Below are 26,716 nucleotides of genomic sequence, written 5' to 3'. Positions count from 1 at the left end.
ATGGCTAGAGTGACAGGAAGGTTGTCTTCTCTTTGCCTTGGGGTAACCTGTATGCTGACAGTTCCCCGGGAGCTATGGTACTGGTGGTGGCAAAGGCTCTGGTAAATGCGGGTAACCCCTCAAATTGTGAAAGGGCTTCCCAAACCCCTGGGCAGCAGTTTGGATGCATGCGGGCTGAGAGGAGTTTGTGCAAATGTACCTTAGATCGTACAGCAGTTGATCAGACAGAGCTATCAGGTTAGTCAAGTATTTCATAAAGGATCTTATTTAACTAGTAGTGGTCAGAAAAGCAGATCAAGTTGTCAATCACCTTTCCTTTTTTTTTTTTTTTTTCCCCTTGTGGAGCAATTGCATATTCCAAGTTTAAGCCTGGACTTAATTTAAAATGTTAACATGTAACCTCTAAAAATAAGATTTACAATGGGAACAATGTATCAGTCTTAAGTTCTTCATTGCCTATGTGACAAATTCATGCCTAATTCAGTGGGATTTGCCCAGTGCCATTAAAAACAATGGAATAATTTGTTAACTTTCATAGGATAATTTATTTTGCTTTTTTGGCTTCGTATTTTGAATTCAAAACCAAACTAAATGTCAATAGGAAAAATAAAATATAGTATTATTAAATTTCTTATGAAACATGACATCTTGTATTTAGTATCCCAGATTCTTTTTTACGCAGTGTAATTGAGTTGAAAGGCTAATTGAAACTTCATGGGGAGGATAGTTCTGTGCCTGAGTGCAGCGTTGTGCTTGCTCATGAGTGTAGCTCCTGGGTACACACTAGTGCAAATAATGTGTCAGAGCAGAATGCCATAGGGGGAGACTGTGCATGGGGCTCTTGCGCCGAAGGATGCTTGCTCTCTTTGTTGTGCTTGACAGTGAAAATATACATGGGTGATACGTCATGGGTTACGTGTTTATTGTGACAACAGCTCCCAGATTGGGCAGACCGTAACTCAGATAGACCTTGTTTTTTCCTCTTCATTTGAAACCTCTGCTAATTCATGAAAGCTGAAAGTCACACTGAATTCTTTCCTTCATACATAATCACTTTACAAGCTAGAGCAAGAACAGTGAAGCAAGAACAGTGTTTTGTTTTGTTTTTCTGTGAATGAACACATGAAATTTTTCATTATTATTGTTGTGTGCTTTTTACTTTTGGTTCTGATAGCTCTGTCAGCCAGTGCAGCACCACCTGGATTCTTTGAACTTCTGCAGGCTGCTCTGAGAGAGACTCTGGGCAGCAGCTCTGTGTACAGCTGTTTGGCAGCACAGCTTTGTTGAAGCAGCCACTCCTCTTTGCTTCTGCACTGACAGTGCTGAGCATGGAGAAGAGCATCGTGCTGTTCCCGTGCCATCAGCAAGTTCAGTTTATTTACGTGCAGAGTTGGCAGAACCTGCATATCTGTTGCATTGAATCCCCAGTTCTAAAAGAGACTGGAATTAATATGAAATGTACATGGAACTCAAGTATATTCATTCTTGTTGGAGCATTTGTGGCTCTTCCAATTGAAAAATGGATGGTTTGATGCTACCTGAGGTATTTGTTCTGCAAACTGCAGTTTGAAATGTGAGTTACTGCTTGGGGATAAGTAAAGGTAGAGTTTGGCCCCGGGTTTGGAGTTACGAGGAGCGCAAAAGGAAATCTCACAGCGCTGTAAGGTTGCAAGTCCCACATTAAAGGTTCTGTAAGCTCAGATAAAAAGGTTAGTGTTGCCGCCTTCTACAAAGGGTCCCTTGTTCAGCAAGTCTCACCAAAGGAAATTTGCAGTTCACTAAGCCAACTAAAACGAATACCTGACATAAGAATGGAGCTAGTTCCATAGTGATTTCTACAGATCCCAAATTTATATTTGAACACTAAAACCTGTCAAACTCCTAAAGATGCAAACCAGTGAACTGAATAAAAGCTGGATTCTACAGCGAGAGCACGTGTATGAATTGTCTTAACCAGTTGTGTAACTGCTCACTTCAGTGGAGAGAGTCGGTTCCCTTGCCTTGTTCAGAAACTAAACTGTTGAAACTCTTTTGTTTTTATCTGCTGTAGAAGCACATGGAATATGTAGGGCTTAAATACTGAGGAATGACTGATTGGTCAAGATCAACAGAGGACATTGGTTCAAATCTCAGCAGTGTCTCAAAAACAGTTTTTATGTAAATTAAAATTTGAAAACTAAGGTATTTGGTGCTTTCAGAAATATCTAGGTAGTCATTTCTGTATGATGCTCAAGTAAATAGAGTTTACTTATGATGTGCACACAGGGATGGGATGGCGTGAAAATCTTTATCCCTAATTTAGGAGCTGGAGAACAGTCACACAACCATTCTGTTACATACTCATGGTTGAGAAATCTCTTGACCCTTTAAAAGTTGGTATTTTCAGTCTTCTTTAGAGTGTCATTTGGAAAGACCAGTTAGGGGTTTTGGGAAAGTAGAGGACCTGTGATCATGGCAGGTACAACTGCTAATCGATTTATCCCAATAGCATGAATTCTGATGCCAAACAGATTCATTAGTGTTCCCTTATCTGGGTCTTTGGTGTTTTGCTAGCCTTGTCACGTCAGATTCTCATGTGTGTTCCCTCTAGTTAGAAAGTTTCATAAATCATTACTGTGTTACTTCTCAAAGGAATAGGAAAAGTCATTCAAACCACCCATGGAAGAACTGTTTTTGAAGAGAGGTGGTCAGGAAATGTCCCTGCACACAAAAAAAAGTCTGAAATAAATGATACATCATGATCGCTTTAACCAGTTGTTTGTCTGTTGATTTCTCTTCTGTGCTGGCCCATTTCCTTTTGGGGCTCAGTGGAAGAAGCTGTGTTGTATGGGATACTCAGCACTGAGACAGTTCTGCTTTTCCTAAGGCTTAAAAGAATCCAAGAAGAAGAGAAAACCCATTTTTAATTTCCTGAGTCTGCGTGGGTGATCTGCTCCCTAGGGGTATTGGACTGTCTTCGGGAAAGCCAACCTGGGTGTTTGAGAGGGCCGTAGGTTGCAGTTCTGAGGAATAGCGAGGGGGAGGTTTGCTTATCTGCACATTGCCCAAGGATCATATTATGCCAGTGGTATGCATAAATTTGCTTTGCAGATTGTACATTTCTCATAATCTGTTGCAATTTCACGCGTCTTCAGGTGTTTTATGTGGTAGGGGTTTTTTTTTATGGTTTTTGCAAGTTGAATGATACTGGTGGTTACATGTATAGTATTTACAAGGTTTCCATGCTACAGATGTTTGAGGTGGGGTGAGACTGGGAAAAGAGAGGAGATGGGCAGTTTACCAACTAGAAGAGCAACAACTGTACTCTTGATGCTCTGGGAAGGCTGTCTCTATGTCATTTAGGACATGCTGTTGCTGAAGGAAGTTGTGAAGGCAGCTGAGGATTGCATGCAGCGGGAATACTCTATATAGCGGTTTGAAGAGGCAGTAGCTTCTTTTCTGGTCCTTAAACTTTCAAGGGCTGGAGCTGCAACAACTGAGTAAGCAGGAATTATACCCCATTAGTCAAGAGGCCTGAAAGAATAAATTTGATTTTCCGTTAAAGTACAATCTAAGTTTAATTTACCTCCCCAGAACATCAGAAAGATGTCAGAATGTGAGCTTTATGGAAGCTTAAGAAAATTTTCATCGAATAAGCCCTCATCTACTCCTACGTTCAACAAGAGGACATTAAAATGTCTGATTATAATCTCCCTTATACTTCACAAAGTGCATAAATGCTGGTAATATTTTTCAAGTCCCTAGAAAGAACTCACGATGTCATGTCCGTGTTAACTGTGTCTTGAATTTGGGACAATTTGTATTAGGTACTAATCTACAGTAGGAGGTATGAGAAGAGAAACATAAGATATTATATTTACAAATTGTGTAAGTTGACATGGGCTGCTGATATTTATCAAGACTTTTTCAGAAAGTCAGATTCGTCATCATTATTTTTGGGAGTAAGTCCTTAGTTAGAAGCTAGGCATCTCACTTCTTTAGAATAGGCCTGACATAAGAAACATTAGCCTTATTGTACAAATAAAATCTACACTACATACATGAATTATTTTATTTATCACCAATGTACATTTTAAAACTGCATATAGCAAAACCACACTTTTTTGGTATCGGGATAGGTCTATCTTAGGCAGTGATTGGGATTTAATGAGTTCTGTCAGGGTAAGAAGGACAAGCAGAATGGCTTTGTGTCCTGAGCTTTAAGGTGTGCTTAGTGTTCTTAAAATATATTAATGACACTAAAATCATATGTTATGTTTTCAAGAATCGTATATGTGAACTATACTGTGCTTTTACTTTAACTGGTAGTGCAGATGTCCTGGTATAAATCCGGCTTCTCAAGTTGAATGTACTGAAAACAAAATTCTGGAGAAGAATATAAATTCCTTTGTATTAATAAACTTTTTGTGTTGTTTTTTTTTTAATCAAATTCTTAAGGCCTCGGTGTTTCTCTTTCTACTTATGTCCTCCTTTCCAGCAAAATCTGTCTTCAAAGCTCCTGTATGTGTCCATTACTAATTGCTGACTTCTGTCTAACCAGTGGAAAGATGTAATACTTCTTTCTGATCTGCTTAAATAGGCATAATTTATGATGGACAAAGTAGGATATGGTCTGTTATTCTTTTCTAAGCACTTGAACTTTATTAAAAGATAATTTTTTTTCTTTTGGCAGTTTACATAAATGGACTTGGGCTATTTAGTTTAGCTTTTGGGAAGGAAGTAGGGCTCTAATGAATTAGTTCACTGTCCACTGTAATGGAACCTTTCTTCAAGAAGAAAAGTAAGCTTCTTGCCAGCCATTCAGGATTCCCCCTTGTTCTGGTGGCAGAACAAAAATAACCCCTTGAGCAAAATGTAAGTGTTTCAGGATGATAGGAATTTACAGTGTTATAAAGCTGCCAAAAAAGCAACTTCTAGCTAAGGCTATATTTGCCTAAATTGAAAAGTTTGCAAAACTCATAATTGACTTTTTTTCTTCATATGTTTCTATGCTTCACATGACTTCATTGTCATATGCCTGCGATGACTTCTTCCTGCTATTACCCATGGTGACAATAATGAGTCTGAAGTATTTATAATTATTAAAAGATATTAAGACAGAGATTTTAACTACAGTTATTGGAGGAGGAAAATTCTGTAGCTTCAGGCAGGTGGAATGATGTTCCTGGATGCTCAGTTTTATTTTTCTTCAGGCCCCTTCTCTGCCCACTGACTTGGGAGCTGAGTTGTTAGCACCAGTATTTCATTGGGCTCAAATCTTGAAAATTTAAGTATTTTTGGTATTTTGCTGTTGTTGTAGCTGTGTTATGAATACAGCTGCATGATGGCATCACAAAAGTAGTCCAAGTCTGATTAAACAAGTAACTGCCCTTTCCAAAATAAATTCTGTTCCTTCTTGGTGTTCAAGGGAATTAGGCTAAGTGAATTCCACTTGTTCTACTGTACTTAAGAGTACGATTTATTTCCATGTCATCTCTGCAGGGTGACAGGGGTTAGTAGTGTGCTGAGGACAACTTGCTTCTCTCAGATGGGAGCTTCTTGCTGGAAAGCTGAGCTGAGATCCCACCTTCTTGTACAAACAGGACTCCCAGGAAATAAGAAAACTTGAGACAACTTACACTCTGGCACAAATGATGCAAAATTACCTAAATAAAACTAATGACATCAGCAAGCGTGCTCTTCCAATCTAAGTGAAACTGTTGGATTGCATTTTGCTGTCAAAAATGCTGTGGCATTACTTCAGAACGTTAAATAAACCACTACCTGTTTAAAATCTTGAAGTTGTGTGTTTGAAGGCTGTCCCTTACAGAGCGTTTAAACTGCACCTGCAGACCATGCACATATGTGAATACTTACTTGCAGAAGCACAAGCAGAAGCTTGCATTCAAACAGTATGTGTGCACCAGTAGTTATAGTTAGTATGTGAGTCTGCATATTTCACAGCCTGCAGTCGTGTTTTGTGTAATCTTCCCCCCTCACATTATAAAAACCTAACAGGCTTATATAAACCTAAAATGGAGGTTGGCCAGTGTCTGTTCCTAGACAGGTATGGTTGGGTTTCATTTTGGGTTTTTTTGTGAACAGTGCATGTATCTCCTATTTGAGAAACTAATTTCTCAGTATTCTATTAGAAGATCTTTGTGTTCATCCATTTTTGATCTATATATTCAGAAAAGCACTGTGGCAGGAAAAGGTAGTGCTCTTATGGGGCAGAAAGCAAGAATTTGGAGAAGACTAGATATGCAATAGAAAGGTGGATTAGGGAGGCGATTGGGGGTTGAGGGCAAGGTTTGAGGAGGTGAAACTATAGAAGATGGTGGGAGATACAGCTTGGACTTGTCTTTTATTCAAAGTTGAACTTCTTAAGCAGGCAAAACATAGTCATTTGTGTCTACCTTTATATTCATCATGACCTCATATTTAGATAAAGATGTTATAGTATACACAGGAATATACTGACCATTCTAGGTTGTTGATATGCTACTTGCTAGCGGTGCTTACTAATACACAAGAAATTAAATTAGCAATGAAATACGGCAGTAGCCATTCCAGGCTTCGCTCGAGCAGCATGACTGTATCCAAGCTGGCCAACTCCAAGGGATATTCTAGCAGCTGGAAATGACTAGAGTATAATGATTCCTATGCCCATGTTCCATCCTAGGAAACAAGGGAATTAACACAGCTCTGCACATCCTGAAGTTCCCTTTAAATCAAGGGATTTAATAAAAATAAAGAGATTTAAGCTCTCTGGTTCCATATGCTTCGCATTTTTATTGGTGCAAAGCTGTGCAAGCAGGACCATCAAACCTGTGCCATAAAAGCTAATGGCTGTGGGAAATTAGTTTCTTCTAATGATATAATCAGAGTAAATTGTCCTGTATGTTTTTATTTGCAAGAGACAGGATAGGTTGGTTTCAGAAGCCAAATAGTCTTTGACTCATTGTTTGCAGGCATGGATTGCATCAACAAAATTTAACCATGTCCTGGAAAAGCAGGAAGTTTCATAGAAAGGAGAGGCTACAAGTAAAGTTGGCCAAGAAACAAAAGTTGTGTTGTGAAAAATTTCAAGGTTACATTGCTTGTTTTCATTCTGTATTGTGGCTTGGGAACAAAGTCAGTCTGCAGTAGTCAATAGCTCTGTCTCCCACAGTCAAGGTCACATTTGAGGCTGTGGTTTGAATGTTGTGTTTGTGAGTCCTAACTGCTATACCAGTAGCTATTTTGGATAGTACCTTTTCCAAAATGCTGTTATATGCATCTTTCTGACAAAATAAAAAAATCCTCTAAATTTATATATATATGTGAAAAACTTGAGTTTATATGCATCTGTGTGAGGCTTCTGTCCTCCAAGTTTTCCTCTTGAATGATGTGCGACATTCATATAAGCGATGGAACTTTTCAGAGGAGAGATGAGGCTAAGAAAGGCACGTGTAGGCTCAGAGAGGTGTCAGGAGTACCTCCTTGAAGCCTAGTGTCTGTATCATTTGCTAATTATTGAAGTGTCCATACACTGCTTGGGAACTCCATCTCCACGTGCCATTACACAACAGACACTTGCTGTCCCCCAGCATCAGCTACGACTGTCCTTTTCTGCCAGAGCTTTCCTAATGCTGTGTTGACAGACGTCTCCCCCTTTTCCTCCTCCCCCTTTGCCTTTGCCGTGTTCAGCTGATATCCAGCATCAAGTGGCGTCACTCAGAGCTTGCACAACTGCAAAAAAGGAAGATCTTGGTTATTTTGCTGCATGGTTTGCAAAGGCACATGAACTCTCATACAATGAGGCAGACTGCTGCATTACTTTGCACTTTGATGGCTTTTTATATCTTCCATGTTGCTCTCAGTAATGCCCCTCATGTTCATAGGGTATTGTGTTCATATGGTAATGCAGATTAACTGGGGAACCCCAAAAGTATCAGGGGGATATTGGCAGAGTTAGGAATGGGAGCACATATCAGTCATCAGGACTTGTTCGCTAGTGATGATTTTCACTGCATTTATCCAGATGTGCATATATACTTCTTATTTATGTCTCAGTTATATCTCTTATCTTCTAAACCACATTATGGTTTATCTCTTCCAGTATACTCCATTTTTTCTTTTTAGGAACGCTGTAACGCTTGATTATTTTTTTTAATGACTAGTAGAAGAAGGTCTAGGGTGTTTTTTGCTTTGGGGTTTTTTTTGTTTGCTTGTTTGTTTTAATGGAAAGGTGTTTTTACTTGCTTGCCAGGTTTACAGAAGCATTTTTCCAGGGCTCAGGACTTAACAGTGCCAGTCATGTTTTGCACCTTTCTTTTACATATCATCTTTTTCTTAGCAAACACGTCTCTTACATGCCAAGTTTTAGTTTACTGCTGCTTCTCTTGCTGGTAAAGGATATTTTCAAACCAGTGTGCAGCTTAGCTCCTGTCTGAATAGTGAAGCTAAACTGGACAACCATTAATAGAGAAGTGAAACCAATTAACAAATCCAGTATGTAATATAAAAAAGGGAGAGGGAAGAAAAGTTGTCTGGTATTTTTGCTGAAGTAATCTTAGGAATTTATTATAAAGCATAATAGATGTACAGTTTTCAAGTTGAAATCTCCTTTTCTGGGCAAGGGTGAGGACCTCTTAAAGCTGATTCTGAGGCGTACCTTGTAACCCTCTTGGAAAAACTGTTGGTGACAAAGCGTGTTTTTCAAGTATGGCATTGTGCACAAAGAGCAGAGAGAATTATTGCTCGTTTGGAAAAAGGGGGGAAAAAACCCTAATTCCAGGATTAGGTTTTAGGATTGGCAGTTAAAGCACAGGCACTCATTTTTTCCTTGTAATCTGAGCAAGTCAGACACAATAATCATGGAAAAATTCCCCCTCTGTAACATTTTTACAATGCTTTTCATTGTATCTGCACATTCAGCCAAAGTGAATTGAGAAGCTGTGTGTTAGCTGGGACAGTTACTGCCTGTCCCCTCTGCAGGAGTCACGTTTAGCTCCTGAAGAAAGACAAAAAGGTGAGGATAACTGCAGTATACTGCATAAAAGCTGCAGCTTTCCTCAGAAACGATGCTACACGCAAGTTATTGAAGGCCGCATTATCTGTGGAGAGGGACAGCCTGGCTGATTGCTGCCCTAGGCCAAGATTGGATACAGAATTTAAGGAAAAAAGCTCTGTAGAGGCTAGATGATTTCATATCTTCTTGCCTTAACTAGTGTTCAACAGTCTGAGGATCGTGATCAGGGAATATAAGCTGCTAGTTATATTTTGGCTTTCTCTTTTAAGAAAGCAAATGGTACGCCCTCCAAAAACAGCACAAATGTGTACCAACAGTGAAGTTGATATAAATCCGAATTCTTGGCTGTACTTGAACAAAGTGCTGTCTGTTTGAAAACCTGTTTAACATTCCCTCTCAAACGCCAGCGTGCATTATTGTTATTCCATCTCTGAGATAAATATCCTGATCACGATAAAGTTATTTTCATAAAAGGGAGGCAGGATATGATTATAACATGTATGATATTTGTCTTGCCTTGATCCCTCTTGTTGCTGGGAGTTTAGGCTTGCCACACCTGTGATCACTGTAAATAGCTGCAGTCGTTGGAGCATGGTTGTGTTTCATGGAGGAGGCTGGAAAAGTGCAGTTTAACCTGCTGCACTCACTTTTTATTATATGCATATGCCTGTGCAGTTCCCAGCAGAAAATTTGGCCCCTGTTGAAAATACCTTTTGGCATACAGCAGTTATAACTAAGCCAGTAGAAACTTGCCCTTAGCTTTGGCTGAACAGTAACTCAGTCTTGTCTGGACTCTGTTTTTGGTGAAGTGGCAGGAAAAATCTCAGTTCTTTTTTCAGCCAACTCATTAAAAAAATGTTTCTTGCTTTAGCATACGATTTTAAAAGAAACTGAGAAGTTTATAGTAAATCAGTTATGGTTTTAGAGTAGGCTTATAACTAAATAATAAATATTTGGTGCATGAAAGCATGTCCATAAATGTTACTGCTATAAGGGACTATGTACTTGGGAACTACAGTAGTGATGTAGCCAGAATGTGTCTCGGGCATTAATAAACCTTTTTCAAGTTTCTCTTTAGTCCAAAAAAATCAGCTTTTTGAGCCAATGGTACCAAGGTTGTCAATTGCCAACCCGTGACTTCATGTTGTGAAAATGGGGCTCTTGAGACTGGAGAGTTATCAGCAAAGAGATTTGCATCCAGCAGTACTGTATATCTCATTTGTTAAAGCATTTCATCTGCCATGATCACATTGAAAACCCAAACTGGATTTTAAGATCTTTTCTTCTGCCTTAGCAGTTTAGAAAGATAAATTCCTCCCTCCCCCCCATATTTTACCGCATAGATTGTATTAATAAACTAAATCAAGCTTCAATAGATTCAGTACCTAAATTAACCATACAGAAAAAAAATTTGGAACACTCATTTTTCAGTCAGTTTTCTGATGCATCTGGAAATATGGTACAGTTGTTCCAGTCATAGACACATACTATTTTTTTTAGCAAGTGCATGTTACAATAAGATGTGAATGTTTTGCGACATGGTCAATGGCATTTAATCTTGGGAAATGTGTGTTATGCAGATAGGATTATACATTTTAAGAAAGGAGTCTCAGAAATTACTGCAGGAAATTAATTAGGCCAAACTCATTATTTCATTTACTTTGGTTTACTGATTACGATGACCAGGAATTAACTTGGCTTATTCCTTATCTGTATAGCTAGATACACAGGTCTCTCATTTCTTCCTGTCAACTATTTATTCTTACCAGAACAGCTCTGTCTCTTATGGTGGATGTTACTTGATTGGCAACTTCAAAGTTCACGTCATCTCCTCCCCGTTTCATCCCATGGTGGTCTTTACCCACTGTTACGCTGCACATCAGCAATTCTTATCTTTCCTTGTCCTGTGACACTTTTACTGAATCCATCACTTTACTCTCTTTTTCTTGTAATGTCTTTCATCTCTGCTGTCTTTGGTATCCAGTTGAAGATGGGAGCGATGTTTCTGTGCCAAGAACAATTACATTCCTTTTATTTTTACTCCTTCAACAACTTTTCATCCTGTGTCTCTGTGCTTTACCAATACTGTCTAGAAAGGGATCTGTGGCAACCTCTACAACCCTGTGCATGTCAGTACCTACCTGGAATCCTCACCCTCGTTCTCCTCTCCTGCGGTTTGTGGTAACTTTTTTCTGTGGCCTCCAGGTCAGCTCTTTCAGACTGCAGAACATAAAGTGCTGTTGCCATCTTCTTATAAATGCAAAGAAGTTTCATTGTGTCAGTGCCGAATGAGCTTGCTCTCATTTCACATCCAAGTCAAACTTGCTGTGTTTGTTTTTATAACAAACAAACAAAAACCTTTTGGATTTTGTCTTGTTCTTTTCTCTCTCCTTAGCGGCGACTCCTTTATTTGTCCCTGCCCACGTCTCCCACCCTTTAATCAGTTTTCCCTCTGTTCCAGCACCTTCCTGGGCTGCTTTTCAGCTTATTGTTTCTATCATATCTGTAAGAGTTTCTCTCCCTTTTGTATGCATTTCTTTTCTCACATTGCCTGCATGGCAAAAATTGTCAACAGCAGTTTCTATGAAATAGAAATATAGGTCTGACCTTTGAAATTAATGAAATTGCCGCTAACCTATATGTTATCAGTATAATGCTGCAATTGTGCTGTACTAGGCTTTTCTATCTTGTTAATACTGATAATGGTATATATGTTGTGGATACTAATAACTTGCAAGTTGTTATTAGTTCCTTGGATCATCAGTTATTCAAAGTGACCTATTGAGGACTAGCTATTCATGTGATACGGGATCTCATCTTTGAATCCATAGCTGAAATCAGTTAAATAAATATAAAAAAGGTATTTTAGTACGTGTTTTCCTAAGACAGCTTTTCACTGTGAGAAGTTGCTCTCATTACTCTAAAAAGAGAGATGGTTTGCATTATTGCAGGTTGGAAAGAAATAATCTGAGAAACAGTACATGCAGCCAAAACTTTGGACGAAAAACAAACCTTTCTTCAAACTGTTTTGGTATAATGATACGCACATTATCATGATGGACCAATTAAGAGATGTAGCCTTTCCAGTATGCAGTCATTCATTTTATTTTGTTTCCAGTATATTTTATAATCATACGATATGCTGTGCTGAATATGCCACTAAGCAGTGTTGTTCAACAGCACTACTACTGCACTGTGCACTGAAGAGTCATATTATGTGCCTTCCTCGTAGCTCTTGGCAGGTGAATTCTGTCTCGTGTAAATGCACACCGGTCTGCAAGAGCCTTGTGCTGAACGTGCTGAAAGGATACACTAATGCTGACATTCAAGTTGAGTTGACCAAGTGCCTTGAAAAGGCTACCTCTCCTTCTCAATTCTGACCGCCAAAGTTTTGTAGCAAAGAGCAGTAACTTAAGCAGTGACCTATAAAACAAAGCTGTGAAAAGGGTATAAAGGGCATTGCTGATAGACCTGTTAGTAGGCACAATTTTTGCAGTTGTTAGTACAGAATGATGTGTCTTCAATCTGTGACACACGTAATGTTGGATAAATTTGTATTCGCTTCTGGGAAAAAAAAAAAAAAATCTGCCTCTTCTGGGAAACTATTCATTCCAGAAAATGCAGAGGGGGAATATTTATAGAAGGTGAGAAAATATTTTGGGTTCCATGCAGAGTGAATAATGAATAACTCAGTCAAGTGTAAATGACTTAAAAGGAAAATGTCTATGAAGAGATAAGCTACCTGGTAAATTTTTTCTCATGCCAAAGATAAACTTTCACTTCAAAATTATTCTAAATCAGGATCTTAAAAATTTGGCCTTGAGAATGGAGTTTATTCAATCTGTACATATAGTTCTAGACTGTAGACAAAAAAAGTGCTGCAAGTATTCCCTCACCGGGCTGCCTTTGTTCTGTTTTACTTCTGTTTGGATACGTTGTCATCACTCTTAATCTGGTGAAGTAATTTTTGAAATCTTGGTTTAAAATTAGGTATTTTACAGTTCCCACATAACATCATAAATCATGAATGTTTGGTTTTATATTTCATTGCAGCGGAAAACAGATGTGCTACGTCAAATGCAGTAACATGCACAAAGTGTCTTGCTTTGGGTCCAGAGTGTGGCTGGTGTGCTCAAGAGGTATGGCATTTTTATATTTTAGCTGCTTCTGATCTTTATAAAGATAAAAGACTTTTAAACTGTGAAAATTATAGTGAGAAATAGCAAGAAAATCTTTAAATGACCTCTGGAGACAGAACCTGAGAAATCATGTGAAATATATTTTGTTTCCAAAGGAGAAAATACAATCTTTTATTTGGAAAATTGCAGTAATTTTAAATAAAGTGAGAACTTTTTAATGTGTTCCATCTGCTTTGTAGACAGCTTTGGCAGACTTATAGTAACTTTGAGAGTTCAACAGTTTTTGGCTTCAAAAGCAAAATTACTTATCAGTAATTTATATTAAGTCCTCATTATATATCAGAGCAAGTCTATACATACATGCCTATTGCATTTAGCAAAAGGTTTTACTAACGGTGGAGTTAACTTTGACTTCACCATATATTATGATGCTGTCACAAATGGAAAAAATGATACTTTTCTTATTTTGACACTTGAAACTATCAGTTCTGAGACTTATCACAGAAGATAGATCTTAGGTAGCAAGAATTATTCTGAAATTGTTATTGCTTTGCGAACTGTAAGAATATGGGAATTTCTGGTTTTGTTGATTACGTGATTTCAAGTAAGGCTGAACCATTTTAAGCACTTCAGAGGAGCAAGGTTTTTAAGAATAACTGGCAATTACAAACTCATATGCTCTTGAAGGTCACATGCAAATTATCTGTAGTAACTTTCATTAGCAGAGAAGGTAGATAAATTCCTAGGGTGTGCCTGGAAGAGATAAGGAGTGTAAGGCACTGGTGTAACTTTATTCAAGATATTGCGTCTTGGAATTATTAACTTAGTCTGAAACAAGTATAAGGAAAAATAATGCAATAGAGGCATGGAAGGCTTGTTTTCCAAGAGGAGCTGTAGGGCATGTGTAGATGGCACAATGGATTGCGATGTGGAGTGGTCCATTATTGTGGCCTGATGTCCTGTCTTACACAGGGCACAGTTTTATCCTGCTGCATCTGTATTTATCACAGAACAGCACTTCTTAGCTTTCCAGTGCTATGGGGCTGCAGTATGTCTCTTAACTAGGCACTCAGATTTGACCAGGTTTCACTTCTGCCCTGCTTCTCTTGCTTCACTTCTCATGTCAATCCCGAGAGCTGTTCATGGAAGCCAGGGCTTTGTCAAACCCTCTTAGACCATGCTTTGATAGCCAGTTCACCTGTGCACCGTCCATGGTTGTGGAATGGCAAAACCCATATTAATGCAGATAGAAATTTTCCAGAGGAAAGTTACAGAGGCATTTTTCAGCTTAGTATGCCTGCTTCATCTAAACAAGGTTTTTAATGAGAAAATCAGCCCTGAGGAACACTTGAGATGCTTTGACTTCATACCCCCATACAGCGAACTTCAGAAAATGCTACATATCTATCAGACATTAGTGATAGCAATGAGAGTAGCTAAGTTCTTTATACATTTAAAAATCTACCTTTTTGAAATGTATATATGTCAAAAAGGGTATATAATTAGCAGTAACCTAAAAAGGTAGTCTCTGTTGTCTACATTAAAGAAGGTTATGGAAAAAATATATCAGAGGTAGACTACAAAAATGAGTTGGAACTTGGAAAACAAGATACATGACTGTTGAGTCTCATTCTTCAGGGGCTTTCTCTGGTCTTTTCAGGGTCTGGATGACTATTCTCTAATACACAGTTGGCTCTATGCACATTTTGATTGTTTATTTTCTCTATCTGCCTCTGAAATATCAGAGATGGTCCATTGTTTGGTCTCCAGCTGTGGCTGGGATGGACGAATGCTTTGAAAGAGTACAAAGGATCTTGGGGTTTTTTTCCTTACATGATCAGGATGATGTTAATCATCAGATTTGTGGTCAGGAAGGATTTTTGCATTGGATCATGTTGGCACAATTTTGGCAACTTTGCCCTTTCACTGCAACAAAGAATGTGCTGCTTCTGAGATCATCCTACTACTAATCACTTTTCTGTTGTTACAGGGGCTTTTTTACGTTGGTGGCATCTTAAACTGTCCCATCTTGTACTACACAGCTTCTCTTACTGGGGATTGAAATTATATAGTCCAGCTGGTCTTTGGATTTGGTATAGGGTATAGGGTAAAACTTAAACATCTGTGATAGACAAATTCAGGTTAGATAAATCTAAAGCTGACTTCTGCTGTTTTTTACTTTTAAATATTTGCCTAAGTAACATTACCAGTGGATTACTCTGAAAACTAACCTGTTTTGATGTGTGAATGACACTTTCTTGGTATAACTAACTCATAGCATAGAGCAGAACTTTTTTAGTGACACAGTGACAGTTCATAGTTTCCTTTTTCTCCAAAGTCAGCTTGTTCTGATTGTGCAAGATCCTCTTTCTCATACAAAAGTTTTGTCCTCTGTAGAAAAAAGTCACAGTGGCAATTAGGTTTAACTTGTAATTTAAATATTTTGTCATTGCCCTTATTAAACACATATGGCTTCCATGAACCCTTTCTACAATTTGTGCAATTTTGGTAGCATATTTTACTGTTTCAAAGACTATTATTTTGTTTTTCTCTTTCCTTTGAAGATATTACAGTTGGTTTTTTCAGCTCAGATTGTTTTGTACTTTTTGTCTCTTATAAAACAGGATTTCATGGCCGACGCAACACCGAAGGGACGCTGTGACACCGTTTTCAACTTAATGAAAAGAGGCTGCCAGACAGATTTTGTAGAAAATCCCACGGTTCATGTCACAATACCCAGTGACCATGAAACAAATACACAAGTGACACCAGGAAAAGTTTCAGTCCAAATGCGTCCAGGTTGGGTTGTCTCTAACACATTGATATTACAGTCAATTTAAACTAAATACAATAATATTAAGTACAAATATTTTGTGAAGAAGTGGCTGGAATAATTATTTTGAAGAATGATGCTATAACATTATATTGTAGGACTATGATGGTGTTGCTCCCATATTCAAGTATGGTCTTCAGCAAGAAGTGTTTCTGTCAAACACAGCTGAACATCAGAATAATGCAAGTAATAAGTGGAAAAGGGATTTTAGGTGGTCTTTTCTGTTGTGGTTTCTTGATTCTTTTTCTTTAGCCACTTACACAAAGAGTTTTCCCTTACATGTGTATAAACTGTATTCCTTACTGAAAGTAAATTGGGTTAGAATTCCTAAATTCATCATTTGATAAGCTTCTTGATTATTTGGTTACTTTTAAGTGCATTGATTAGACCACTATGAAGACACCAGAGCCAATAGATAGGAAAGGACTGGATTCCTAAAGGAGACTTAGGTATTCACTGCCTAACATTTCATTTATAAAATGTGAGACACCTGGCCCTAATAGAATCTGCAAGTCCCTTTACAGATCTGAGATTTTATAGTATATCTCTGTTTGCCCTCAGCTGAACTCGAGTTAAATCAATGTTATGTTCTCTAAAAGAGCTGTGGTCAAAAGCAGAAGTGGAAGGTGATATAAAGGGATGCAGGGTATGTTTCGTATCATAAAATTTAATGTATTTATTTCTTTTGCAAATGACAGTTGGAGAAAGAAATATGTCATTTAAGAGGGATCAATCTTTGTAGAAAAACATTAAGTGAATAGGAAAAGTCTTAGTTATCATAGTACCTTGCTGATCTTCACTGTATAAAAGATAATTTTCTGTCAATTACAAGGGAAAAAGGAAGGATCTGCATGAGTGTAAAGCACAAAGGAACTCCAGTTTTCCATCTTTATAATAATAAAACTAAGAAAGTAACATCAGCACTTCCTCTCCTTTCCCCACTCTCCTTCCAAAGAAATGACTGATACTCTGCTTTGTACTGAGAAATGGTCTCAGGAACTGAGGTAGCTCTAGAAGTGTCTGTAATCACATTTATTTCCAAAGGCATACTGGATCCATAGAAAATACTTAGCTTTCTAAAATTTGGTTTAATGAATCTTTTTGCCAGTAAGTAGTGAAATTAAGTTTGGGGTTCCATATCCTTTGCTGAAGCTCTTGCATCAGGGAGGCAGAAGGCTGAAATTCGGAGGACTCCAGAAGAATAACTTTTGATATACAGACATCCTGCCCATAGTTTATTCCCCAGGGAAATACACAGATATACAGCTATTGTTGTGCCTCAAAACAGAAATTTGATACAGTATAATCATGCAGACAAAGATGGTTTTGTTTTGATACTGGGGTTTTTTGTCACTGTTTACATATACCCAACTGTCAGGATTTATGTGGGAAAAAATAAAAGCTGCACTCAGCATCTCACTATATGCAAACTGGAGACCTGCAAGGGTCATTTACAAAAAGTAATTCGATTTACATCGGCAAAGAGGAAACGCATAAGTTGCAACACACTGAAATTCTGTTTTCTTCATGCAAGACCTGATACAGACAAATCCTGAAATTTTCAGGTGGACTATGTTCAAAGACCATTGGAAGAAAGTACTTTGCATGTTTAACTTCTCTGGGTCAGATCTTTGTCACATGTACTTTAATTATGCTCTCTAGCAATGTCATATGCACTAGTAAATGTCATGAATAGATAAGTCAAATTTCAGGTGGTGTTTTTAGTGAATCTGTTTCTGACTGTGTTTAGATAACTTTTACTGAAAACCTGCATAATTCTTCTATAATGTCTCCCTTCCTCCTGTCCTTTGCTGTATCTTCATTGCATAATGCTGAATTACATTCTGCACTCATCACGTGAAGATCCTACTCCCTTATTTCTTCTGTGAGCTCACACTTTGGGTGAACAATTTGAAGTCATGCATTCCTGTACCTATGTTGCCCATACTCCAGTCACTTCAGTCTTTTTGCTGGCATTACAGAATATTAGGCAAGCAAAAATGTGGGGACTATTTTTAATGGCTTCCAAAGCATTCATGTTTTCATTACATATGAGAGTGTGATGTGGTTCTGCAGGAGAGACAGAAATTTATCATCCTGAAATAAAAGTTCTGTTTTGTATACACCAAAAGATGGATTTTTTTCAATAGTAAAACCTCTTTTTTAAAAAAATATTTTGATCCTACTGAGTTTTCTCATCGAATCTTTGGAAGTAGATTGGTATAAACTTGAAGCATAATTTACGTGAGTTTTTCATGCTGTGCTGTCTTTATGGTACACATGTAGTCTTAAACTCATGACAAATTATTTGCAGGACGTGTGTCAACCTTGAAGTGACTGACCACGATTTGTATGCAGATCTGTGTCCTTTGTGAGTCATAACTACTTTTTGGTGCAATGCCAAGGGGATTGCATAACCAGGAATTTAAAAGAAAATGGGGAGAAGTCAGATTTTTACAATAAATTGCACAGTGCTCCTGCAAGAAAAAAAAAGCAAGATGTTCTACAAAGAGCCCCTTTATGGCTTATTTTTGAATGATGCTTCAAAGTTTCATTTACTCTTGGGAGGTTTTCTTGTTTGTTTGTTTTCTATTTGCTGACACAAACAACTTTATGCTGAGGTTGCTGCAAAAATAGATGTATTTTTAAGAGTGTCCATTCAAAAATAGTAAATAAACTTATTTGTTTCCTTTGGATCAGGAAGTGAAGCAAACTTTATGTTAAAAGTTCGTCCTCTAGAGAAATACCCTGTGGATCTTTATTATTTGGTTGATGTCTCAGCGTCTATGCACAACAATATAGAAAAACTAAATTCCGTTGGATTTGCTTTATCTAAAAAGATGGCGAATATTTCTCTTGATTTTCGACTTGGATTTGGATCCTATGTGGATAAAACTGTGTCACCCTATATTAGCATTCATCCAGGTAGAATCCATAACCAATGCAGGTATGTAGTCTTTGTATATTTACTGTAACACTGAGAAATTATTTAATTACACAAATATGCATTACGCATATTTATTTTTAAAGCTCTTCAGAATCTGTCTTTGTTTCATTATACTGTGGTTCTCCAGCAAAGTTCCTAAGAAAATGCTAAAATTATTATACAATGAATACTTCTGAAATATCTGGCAAGTGATTTCAGAAAAACTGTTTCTGTATCAGAAAAAATGTGCAATATTTTCTTTAGCAAAATAAGCCAAACAGCATGCTGCTTTGGTATATTTGAATATGTTTTGCATTTGATTTTATAGTCAACTGTTGTGTTCTTAGTTATTTTGGATATATGTTGCCTAGATTCATCACAAAGTTTTGTACTTTTTGACCTAGGACTTCTCTTCTGGTGTATGGTTGTGTATTCATTAATTCTTTTCATAAAACTCTACTTTTGTTGATGTGATGCAGCTCATTTAATGAACAAAGGCGATCCTCTGATCTAATTTCACAGCTGTAATATGAATGAACTCCCATTTTAAATAAGAAAGGTGTTCTGGCTTGCATTTCTTTTTTCTTGCCATGTCTTTTATACCTTGTGTTCAACACTTACGTAAAGCGAGGGATCACTTCCAAAACCTTCTGGAGAACAAGATTATTTATAATCAATTCAAGTCTGTATAAACTGTAATACCTGGAAAAGTGAATATTAACTATTCATACCTTCTTGCTCATTATTATCTTTCCTGGGAAGCCATGACCCAAAGTTCCGTGAAGTCCATAAGTATCTTTTTTTATTTCAGTGGTTTTTGAATTGGGCACTAGTAGTGGAATTCATTAGACAGATATAAATGTCTATGTCTATAGACATAGACTATAAAGTATATAGCCAGTGGAGATCAGTTAGCACTGCCAGGACACGATTCGTTTTGCCTAAAAGTAGACGTCTGCAGAGGTATTAATCCTTACAGTGCCAGTTTCTCTTCATTGGCTGTAAATTGAGTCGGGGGCAGGCAGGTTATAGTCCAGATGCCTACACTGTATGCAACAGAAGGTAAGCGAGACGAAACTTGCTCAACACCTCTGAATCAGATGAGCACCTCAGCTTGTGCCGTAAATTCCACTGCCCTAAATGGGTCGCAGAGCAGCGACCTGTACAAGTGCTATGGCATTAGCTTACTTATGTCAGACTTCATCCTTTCTCCCCTTATATATAATTTCAAAAACTGTCATTTACAACTAAGATGATACAGTAAATGGAGTTTCCCATCCATTTAATGATGTAACTGTCACTAGTCTCAACATCAGTTTTATGTACCTTTACTTACTAATAGTGGATGTAGGAACTGAAACTTTATTTTCGTTTTGATCCAGTAGCCCGTGTATCGAGCTATTAAAGGATCTTAATGCTGCAGTGTAATAGCCCTTTCCTCAGGATAATGAAAAGCAAAGCTGTACCGCTCCGTTGATATCCCAAAAGGGATGATATACTCTCTGAGATCATACCATCGCTCACATCATGTTTCTTCTTGTTCTGTACAGAAACAGTACACATACACTGTTCCTATATGAACTAAATTATATTGTATACATTTCCATAACATACCAAAAAAATCTGTTGTTCACAGTAAATTCAAACTAATCCCCAATGAATGTAATCTCACTTGAAGTTATTTTTCTTTCTTTAGGTATTTCTTTCACTGTGCATATGTACATCTTCATTAGTAACAGGATTTTATGGGTTGATAGGGAATATTTACATCTCCTTCAAATGGAAAATATGGAATGTGTTAGACTTTTGTTTTGTTTTCTTTTTGTACAGTGATTATAATTTAGATTGTATGCCTCCTCACGGTTATATTCACGTGCTATCCCTGACTGACAATATAGCAGAATTCAGAAATGCAGTGAATAAACAAAAAATTTCTGGGAACATTGATACACCTGAAGGGGGTTTTGATGCGATGCTCCAAGCAGCTGTGTGCCAGGTAAGGAGCTTATTGACAAAAGACTAAATGGTAGTTCAGACACAGATATATATATATATATAGGTACAACAGTGCTCAGTGTTCCTGAATTCAAAATGTCAGTTCTAGGACTGATAATAGTAAGATTTCTTCCTCCTTTTCCATTATTTCCCCTTTAGCTATACATTTCTGTTTCCCATTGAAACTGATAAAGGAAAGCATAAGGAAATATTTTTCAGTATTGGTTAATGATGTTCTTTAACAAGCCTAACCAACATAGGATGGACAAGGAAAGCAACTGCTTCTTGCTTGAACAGGCACATGTGTTAATTTCAGCCAATTACAAAATTTGTTTCAAAAATTATTGAAGCCCTCCTTGTGTTCCTAAGTAAAGACATACCATTTGGTATTTCTTCTACTTAAGAATGTATTTGAAAACTGAAGGACCAGTTACGTATCTGCTGATGCAGATAAGGAAAACAAATGCACTTCAGTGTTATCTCATCTTTTAAAGAATTTAAAAACAATACAAATCAACTAAAAATTAACTTTTGTATATTAATAAAATTTCATCACCATCTCTCCCGTGCAGAAAAGGATGGAAAAGATCTGCATCAGTAGTTCCCAAGCTATAAGCATATTAAATAATAAGAATTCGTTTGCTCTAAAGGGCTCTTTTGCATGTTGTTTTTCTTCTATGCATAGTAGTGCAATAGAAATTTTTAAAATTGGCTGATTCATGGGTTTGCTAATGCTCTGTAAGATACTCTTTCTGGTGCTCTTAAAGAAAGTAATTCATCTCCTGTCCAAATCAGTCTTGGTGTGTTTCTCATCTCTTGGGATGATGTCAGGACAATTCTTTTATCTTGTCCATCTTCACATTCTCTTTTGAAGCACTAGAATGAATCAAGGCCAAAAAGGAATCCAAACTGTGTTAAAAATTAATACTTTGGCCCCAATTTTATTTTCACATTTTGATGAGCTGTAAGACAGGTAAATAAAAGCCACTCTTCACAGACACTGTGATCACAGCTGTTATAAAAAATTATTCTGAAGCTTTGGAAAAATTCCTTAAAATCAGTGTTTCTCATTGGACACATTCCACACTTATGACATGTGAGCTCTAGAATAATCTATGCTTCCAAAAACAATAGAATGGAAACATTCATGAGGATGGGGAGGCTTTCCTGCTAACTGAATTGTGAACCAAAATGGATGAGAACAATGTGAAATTCATAACTAGCATCATGAACTATAATTTATATTAATGTGCACTCATCTTGTCTACAATAGAACCTTATAACTTGCTCCATCTTGCTTTAACCAATACATCCCTGTTGCAAACACTAGCAGGTTAGGACATGAAGCTTCTTTAAAATTTTGGTTGCTGTGACGTACGTAGGTAGGAGTCTTGAGGTGACAAAGTGAAATGGTGGAGTCCTAGCAGCAAGAAGTTTCTATGGTGCTGGAGGAGAATTTGAGATTATTTAAGATATAACCTGTTTATAAATAAAACTTAAAATACCCCTTCTCTAGGGGAATGCTGTCTAGGATTGTCTGAGGGGGACTGATGCCTAACGTGTAAGCTGGAAAAGATACCACACCCCTCTGTACTTATTATCCCTACTGTTATGAGATACTCCTTCCCCATTCAGAGCTAGCAGAGAATGAGCCTGAGAAGGGAGCTAAATCCCTCTTTGCAAAGCAAAGAAAGGAAAGGTACAGAATAAGGCATGAAGCCTGGCTGAACACTTGAACTGTATTGCAGATACGTGTTTCACATGAGATGAAAGATACCTGGAAGTGTTAAGGGAAATGGTAGAAATGAGACAACGTTGTAGGGAGGAGGAGCAAGAAAGGAGGAAACAGGAGGGAAAATGGAATTAGTGAAGAAGAACATGGAATAATTGAGCGAGGGAATAATGAAAAAGAATATGAGGTGATTCATATGTGCCTCTAAAGTTTGATATAAAGCAGCCGTTTATTCCTTGCAGGGAAATAAATGTTATGGAAATACAAATTTGCACCTAACCCCTTTTAGATATAAGCTTGCCCTGCTACCTCCTTCACATCACTGAATTCCTAAAACACATTAAATTCACCCTTGCGGATGCCACGTTGCTATTTAGTCCCTTAGGATGGTGGATAGGTGTAGTATTTTGCTGCATAATAAAGAATTTCTCAATTTGCAGGTGCATGAAGACACTCAGAGTTTAGTTTATTGGTTAATCATATGCCAATGTCCTTTCTGGAAAGCTGTGTAGGAAAAGGAAATTATAGAATGATGAGAATATAAAGTAAATAAATATAATGTAAAAATAGAAGAGGCCACCAAGTACCAATATGAATTAATGCATATTTGTTGGTTGTAATGCTTTTTGGATCCCCGAGAATTACACAAATGCTATGCATTTGCATTTGTATGTAATAGTGACACACACGATGTGGCAGCTGTTACCCAAACCCGCTATATAATGCGTAACTTGTATATATGTTAGAGAGATCTTTCTTCAAAAAGCAAAGAAAGTGGTAAGTGGATCTCTGACTCGCAGTAGTAGTTTTCAGATGTAGGACATGATATATGTTTCCACACAAAATGCTTTAACTAGCCTGGTTTAAAGTCAGTGCTGCTAAGCAGTGTAATATCTGAAAGTAGACTTTCACATTCATTTTCGTTTTAGAAAATGGGTAGTTACTGCTTGCTTATGCTTAATTTTGTTTTCTTTTTAGAGCCATATTGGATGGCGCAAAGAAGCAAAGCGACTGCTTCTTGTGATGACAGATCAAACTTCCCATCTGGCCCTTGATAGTAAATTAGCGGGCATCGTAATTCCCCATGATGGAAACTGTCATTTGAAAGATAATGTGTACATCAAAGCTACGAGTATGGTAAGGTATATGTCATACATTCTGCCTTCAGAGAAGCAGTGTAAAACTGCATAAGTGAGGTTTTTAGATTGCTGCCAAAGCATTGCTTTTAATTCAGTTATTAGAATAGTATTTTCCAAGGTAGGCAAGATGTGAAATGAAGAATCAATCACTGGGAAATATGGACATTGTTTTTGTGTGGGATAAAGTATTTTGGAGTCTGAGACACAGCGGAGGAGAATATGTTACTGGGTTTGGTGTGGTTTTTTATTACCATTTCATAATGATGAGCAATTCTCACATGCATATGTAAGAATTGCATGATCCTGCTAATGAGACAAAGGTAGTGGTCATGCTTTATGGTCAGAAGATGCGTAGCTGCACTGACCGAAAAGGCTTGGTAAGAGTAAAACAGAAGACGTACAACAGCGATGAGATAATTCACCCATAATGGACTAGAAAATATTCTTGTGCCACGAAGCTTTGCTGTGGTAATGTAGCATTAAATACATTTGAATTTTACAGTATAAAACCAATGTGTGGTAATACATACCTGTGCAAAAAGTTGCATCAAATCCGCTGTAGCAAAATAATACGCCTTCAGCAGATATTTTAACTTTCAAAATAATTTCTTCAAGAATGTATAAAGTAGTCATGAGTGACTGAAGACAGGCATTTTTTTTCTAAGATTTGTAGTTTTTAATTGCTTTGGCTATTGCCTTAAATAAATATGAATCATTTATTTAAGAAACATGAATCACTACTTAATTGCCGTGTAATCACCAGAAAACAGAAATATGAACTGTGGTATCGTTAGAGCACATTACAGTTTTATTCTCGGCGCTAGCTGCACTTAGTTAAAGTATATAGCCTGAGTTCAGCCCAAGCCAGCAATGTACTAGTGAAGTCAGTGAGGGCTACATGTAAGTTAGGCTAGACATGAATTTAATCCCAGCAACTGGTGTTTACAAGGATGGTGGGGCAGCGGGAAGCAGCTGCCATATGGTGTGTGATCATGAAACACGGGAGGTTTCTGGGAATTGGTGGGTGTTCAGGACCTTGCTGAGCGGAGGAGGGAGCTGAGTGTGTGCTAACAGGAAGGTTGGTTGGATTTCCGATTATCTGATGTTCTTGCATTCGTATACTCCCTCTGTCACCTCTTGGATATTCCCTCACAGATGTCAGGATTACTTATTTCCCTCTAGCCAGTCTGTTCAGTTTCAGTATTCCTACAGTGTCCCTGGGATAAAAACAACCCCTTCCTTTATTCTACTTAAAGCAAATAATCTCGAAACTTTCCTTTCCCAAAGCAGAGCATACTTACAGGTCATGGTGTCCCCATCTCTATTTTTCTTTCTTCCACCTCCCACCCCTAATTTCAGTGCTATAAATGAGAGGAATTTTGCTCTGCTTATTAACAATTGCTGAAGGTACAAATCTTACTCTGGTGTTCAGGATTTCTTTGGGAATAAAGATATTGTCTGTTTCAGGAAAAAAAACCCAACTATATTTATTTTCTGTCCAACCTGAGAAATTAACTTCTGTTTCAGCTGGGAAAACCTCACCAATATAAAATACAGACAAAATTGATTAATCTCTTTCTAAGGAACTATGACAGATTGATGGCTGACTGAAGAAAGTGTTTTCTGGATTCTGGGCTGAAAGATCATTATTTTACTGTCCCATACAGAATAAGAAATCTCCGTGATTATTGCTATTGATACCTGTTGTGAAAAGAGGTAGTCTTTTTAGCCAACCAAATCAAATGACCTTGAAAGATGCTTAGATCTGTGGCGGCACATTTTGGCCCATGTGTTTTCTGGCTGCTAGCCCATATCTTTTTCAACCACGGGCTAATTCTTGCATGCCCATATGTAATAGTGGGCATACACTTAGTAATAGAAAAAGAGTAGAATGGAAATCTTTCTCAGTATTACTTTCTGGAGTAGATTTAACATGATAACACAATAGTGTCTGTAAGGGTACGTGTACTGGTTTCCTGCTTTTTTTTCTTCTCAGTGGTATATAGCCTGTGATTATTTTAGTCATAGAGATCCATAAAGAAACTTCAAATGAACAAGTAAAATTGGCAAAGAAAAAAAAAAAAAAAAGGGGGGGGGGGGGGTGGGAAGGGAAGACTGTTTGATATTTAAATGAAATGTCATGAAAGGCGGTCAGCTTTTTAAAAAATATGTCATATGAAATATATTTTTGCTTTTTTTTCCTTATCAATTAATTTTGTTGTGCTATGCTAAATTGAAGAGCTGTCTGTAACACATTGTTTTCCTACTTTGATTCTTAGCTTTTGGTAGTCTTGAGAAGATTGCATTTTGGCATGTTTATATTTCCTCCTTATGCCAGTTAAGAGGACTTTGCTTTATTTATTTGCATAAGCACAACCTTTACATCAGAAGTGTTTCCAGTTAGTCACTTCTCTACCTGTTTCTTTGTAACTTTTGCTAAGCAGTCACACAGAGGTCAACAAAAAAGCATAAGACAGGAAAGAAATCTAGTCCATTTTAATTAGATCTGTGCTTGCTTAACTGTCTTTCTGAAATACTTAACATCTGTATTAGATATCTTCTCAGCTTAACACAATAGGTTAAAATAATAAAATGAATGATGTAATTGGAACAAGAAAGATGATCTAAAATGAAAGTACATTCGCCTGAGCAGTAGTGGGAAGAGATAAGTTAAAAATACATACAGTACAGCAAGGCTTTTACAGCAAGCAAAATGAGGCTCCATGAGTGACCAACAGTTCTTTATGTCATCTCTTTACATGCTTAAAATGAAAAAGATAGTGTGGGTCTGTTGATGCTTTTTTTTTTAAAGTATCTTCTAACAAAAAGAAAATTTTTCTTTCTGCTCTGAAGTGAGACTTCAATGTACTACTAACCAAGCTGGACACTCTAGTGAGTTAGAGCTGACAAGTATACTTGTAAGCAGAGTAGGTAGTTTGGGGATCTAGTCCCTGCAACCC

General features: G+C 37.4%; 2 protein-coding genes across 2 annotated transcripts in view; one reads left to right on the top strand and one right to left on the bottom strand.

Annotated features, from left to right (window-relative positions):
* MACC1 (metastasis associated in colon cancer 1) overlaps positions 1-10,872 on the bottom strand; it is a 95,198-nt gene extending 84,326 nt beyond the window's left edge. Inside the window, exon 1 of the mRNA XM_009326114.1 lies at positions 10,759-10,872. Within this exon, the coding sequence (XP_009324389.1) occupies positions 10,759-10,872 (114 nt within the window). The remainder of the gene's footprint in view (positions 1-10,758) is intronic.
* Positions 10,873-15,761: 4,889 nt separating this feature from the next.
* The window catches only part of ITGB8 (integrin, beta 8), a 32,807-nt gene continuing 21,852 nt past the window's right edge, over positions 15,762-26,716 (top strand). The window contains exons 1-4 of the mRNA XM_009326113.1: positions 15,762-15,930; positions 18,665-18,911; positions 20,721-20,886; positions 23,596-23,754. Of these exons, the coding sequence (XP_009324388.1) occupies positions 15,762-15,930; positions 18,665-18,911; positions 20,721-20,886; positions 23,596-23,754 (741 nt within the window). The remainder of the gene's footprint in view (positions 15,931-18,664; positions 18,912-20,720; positions 20,887-23,595; positions 23,755-26,716) is intronic.

This window comes from Pygoscelis adeliae, unplaced genomic scaffold (genome assembly GCF_000699105.1).
Source record: "Pygoscelis adeliae isolate BGI_AS28 unplaced genomic scaffold, ASM69910v1 Scaffold15, whole genome shotgun sequence".
Taxonomy (NCBI): domain Eukaryota; kingdom Metazoa; phylum Chordata; class Aves; order Sphenisciformes; family Spheniscidae; genus Pygoscelis; species Pygoscelis adeliae.
The sequence above is the reverse complement of the archived record's forward strand: the minus strand, read 5'-3'. Positions and strand labels throughout refer to the sequence as shown.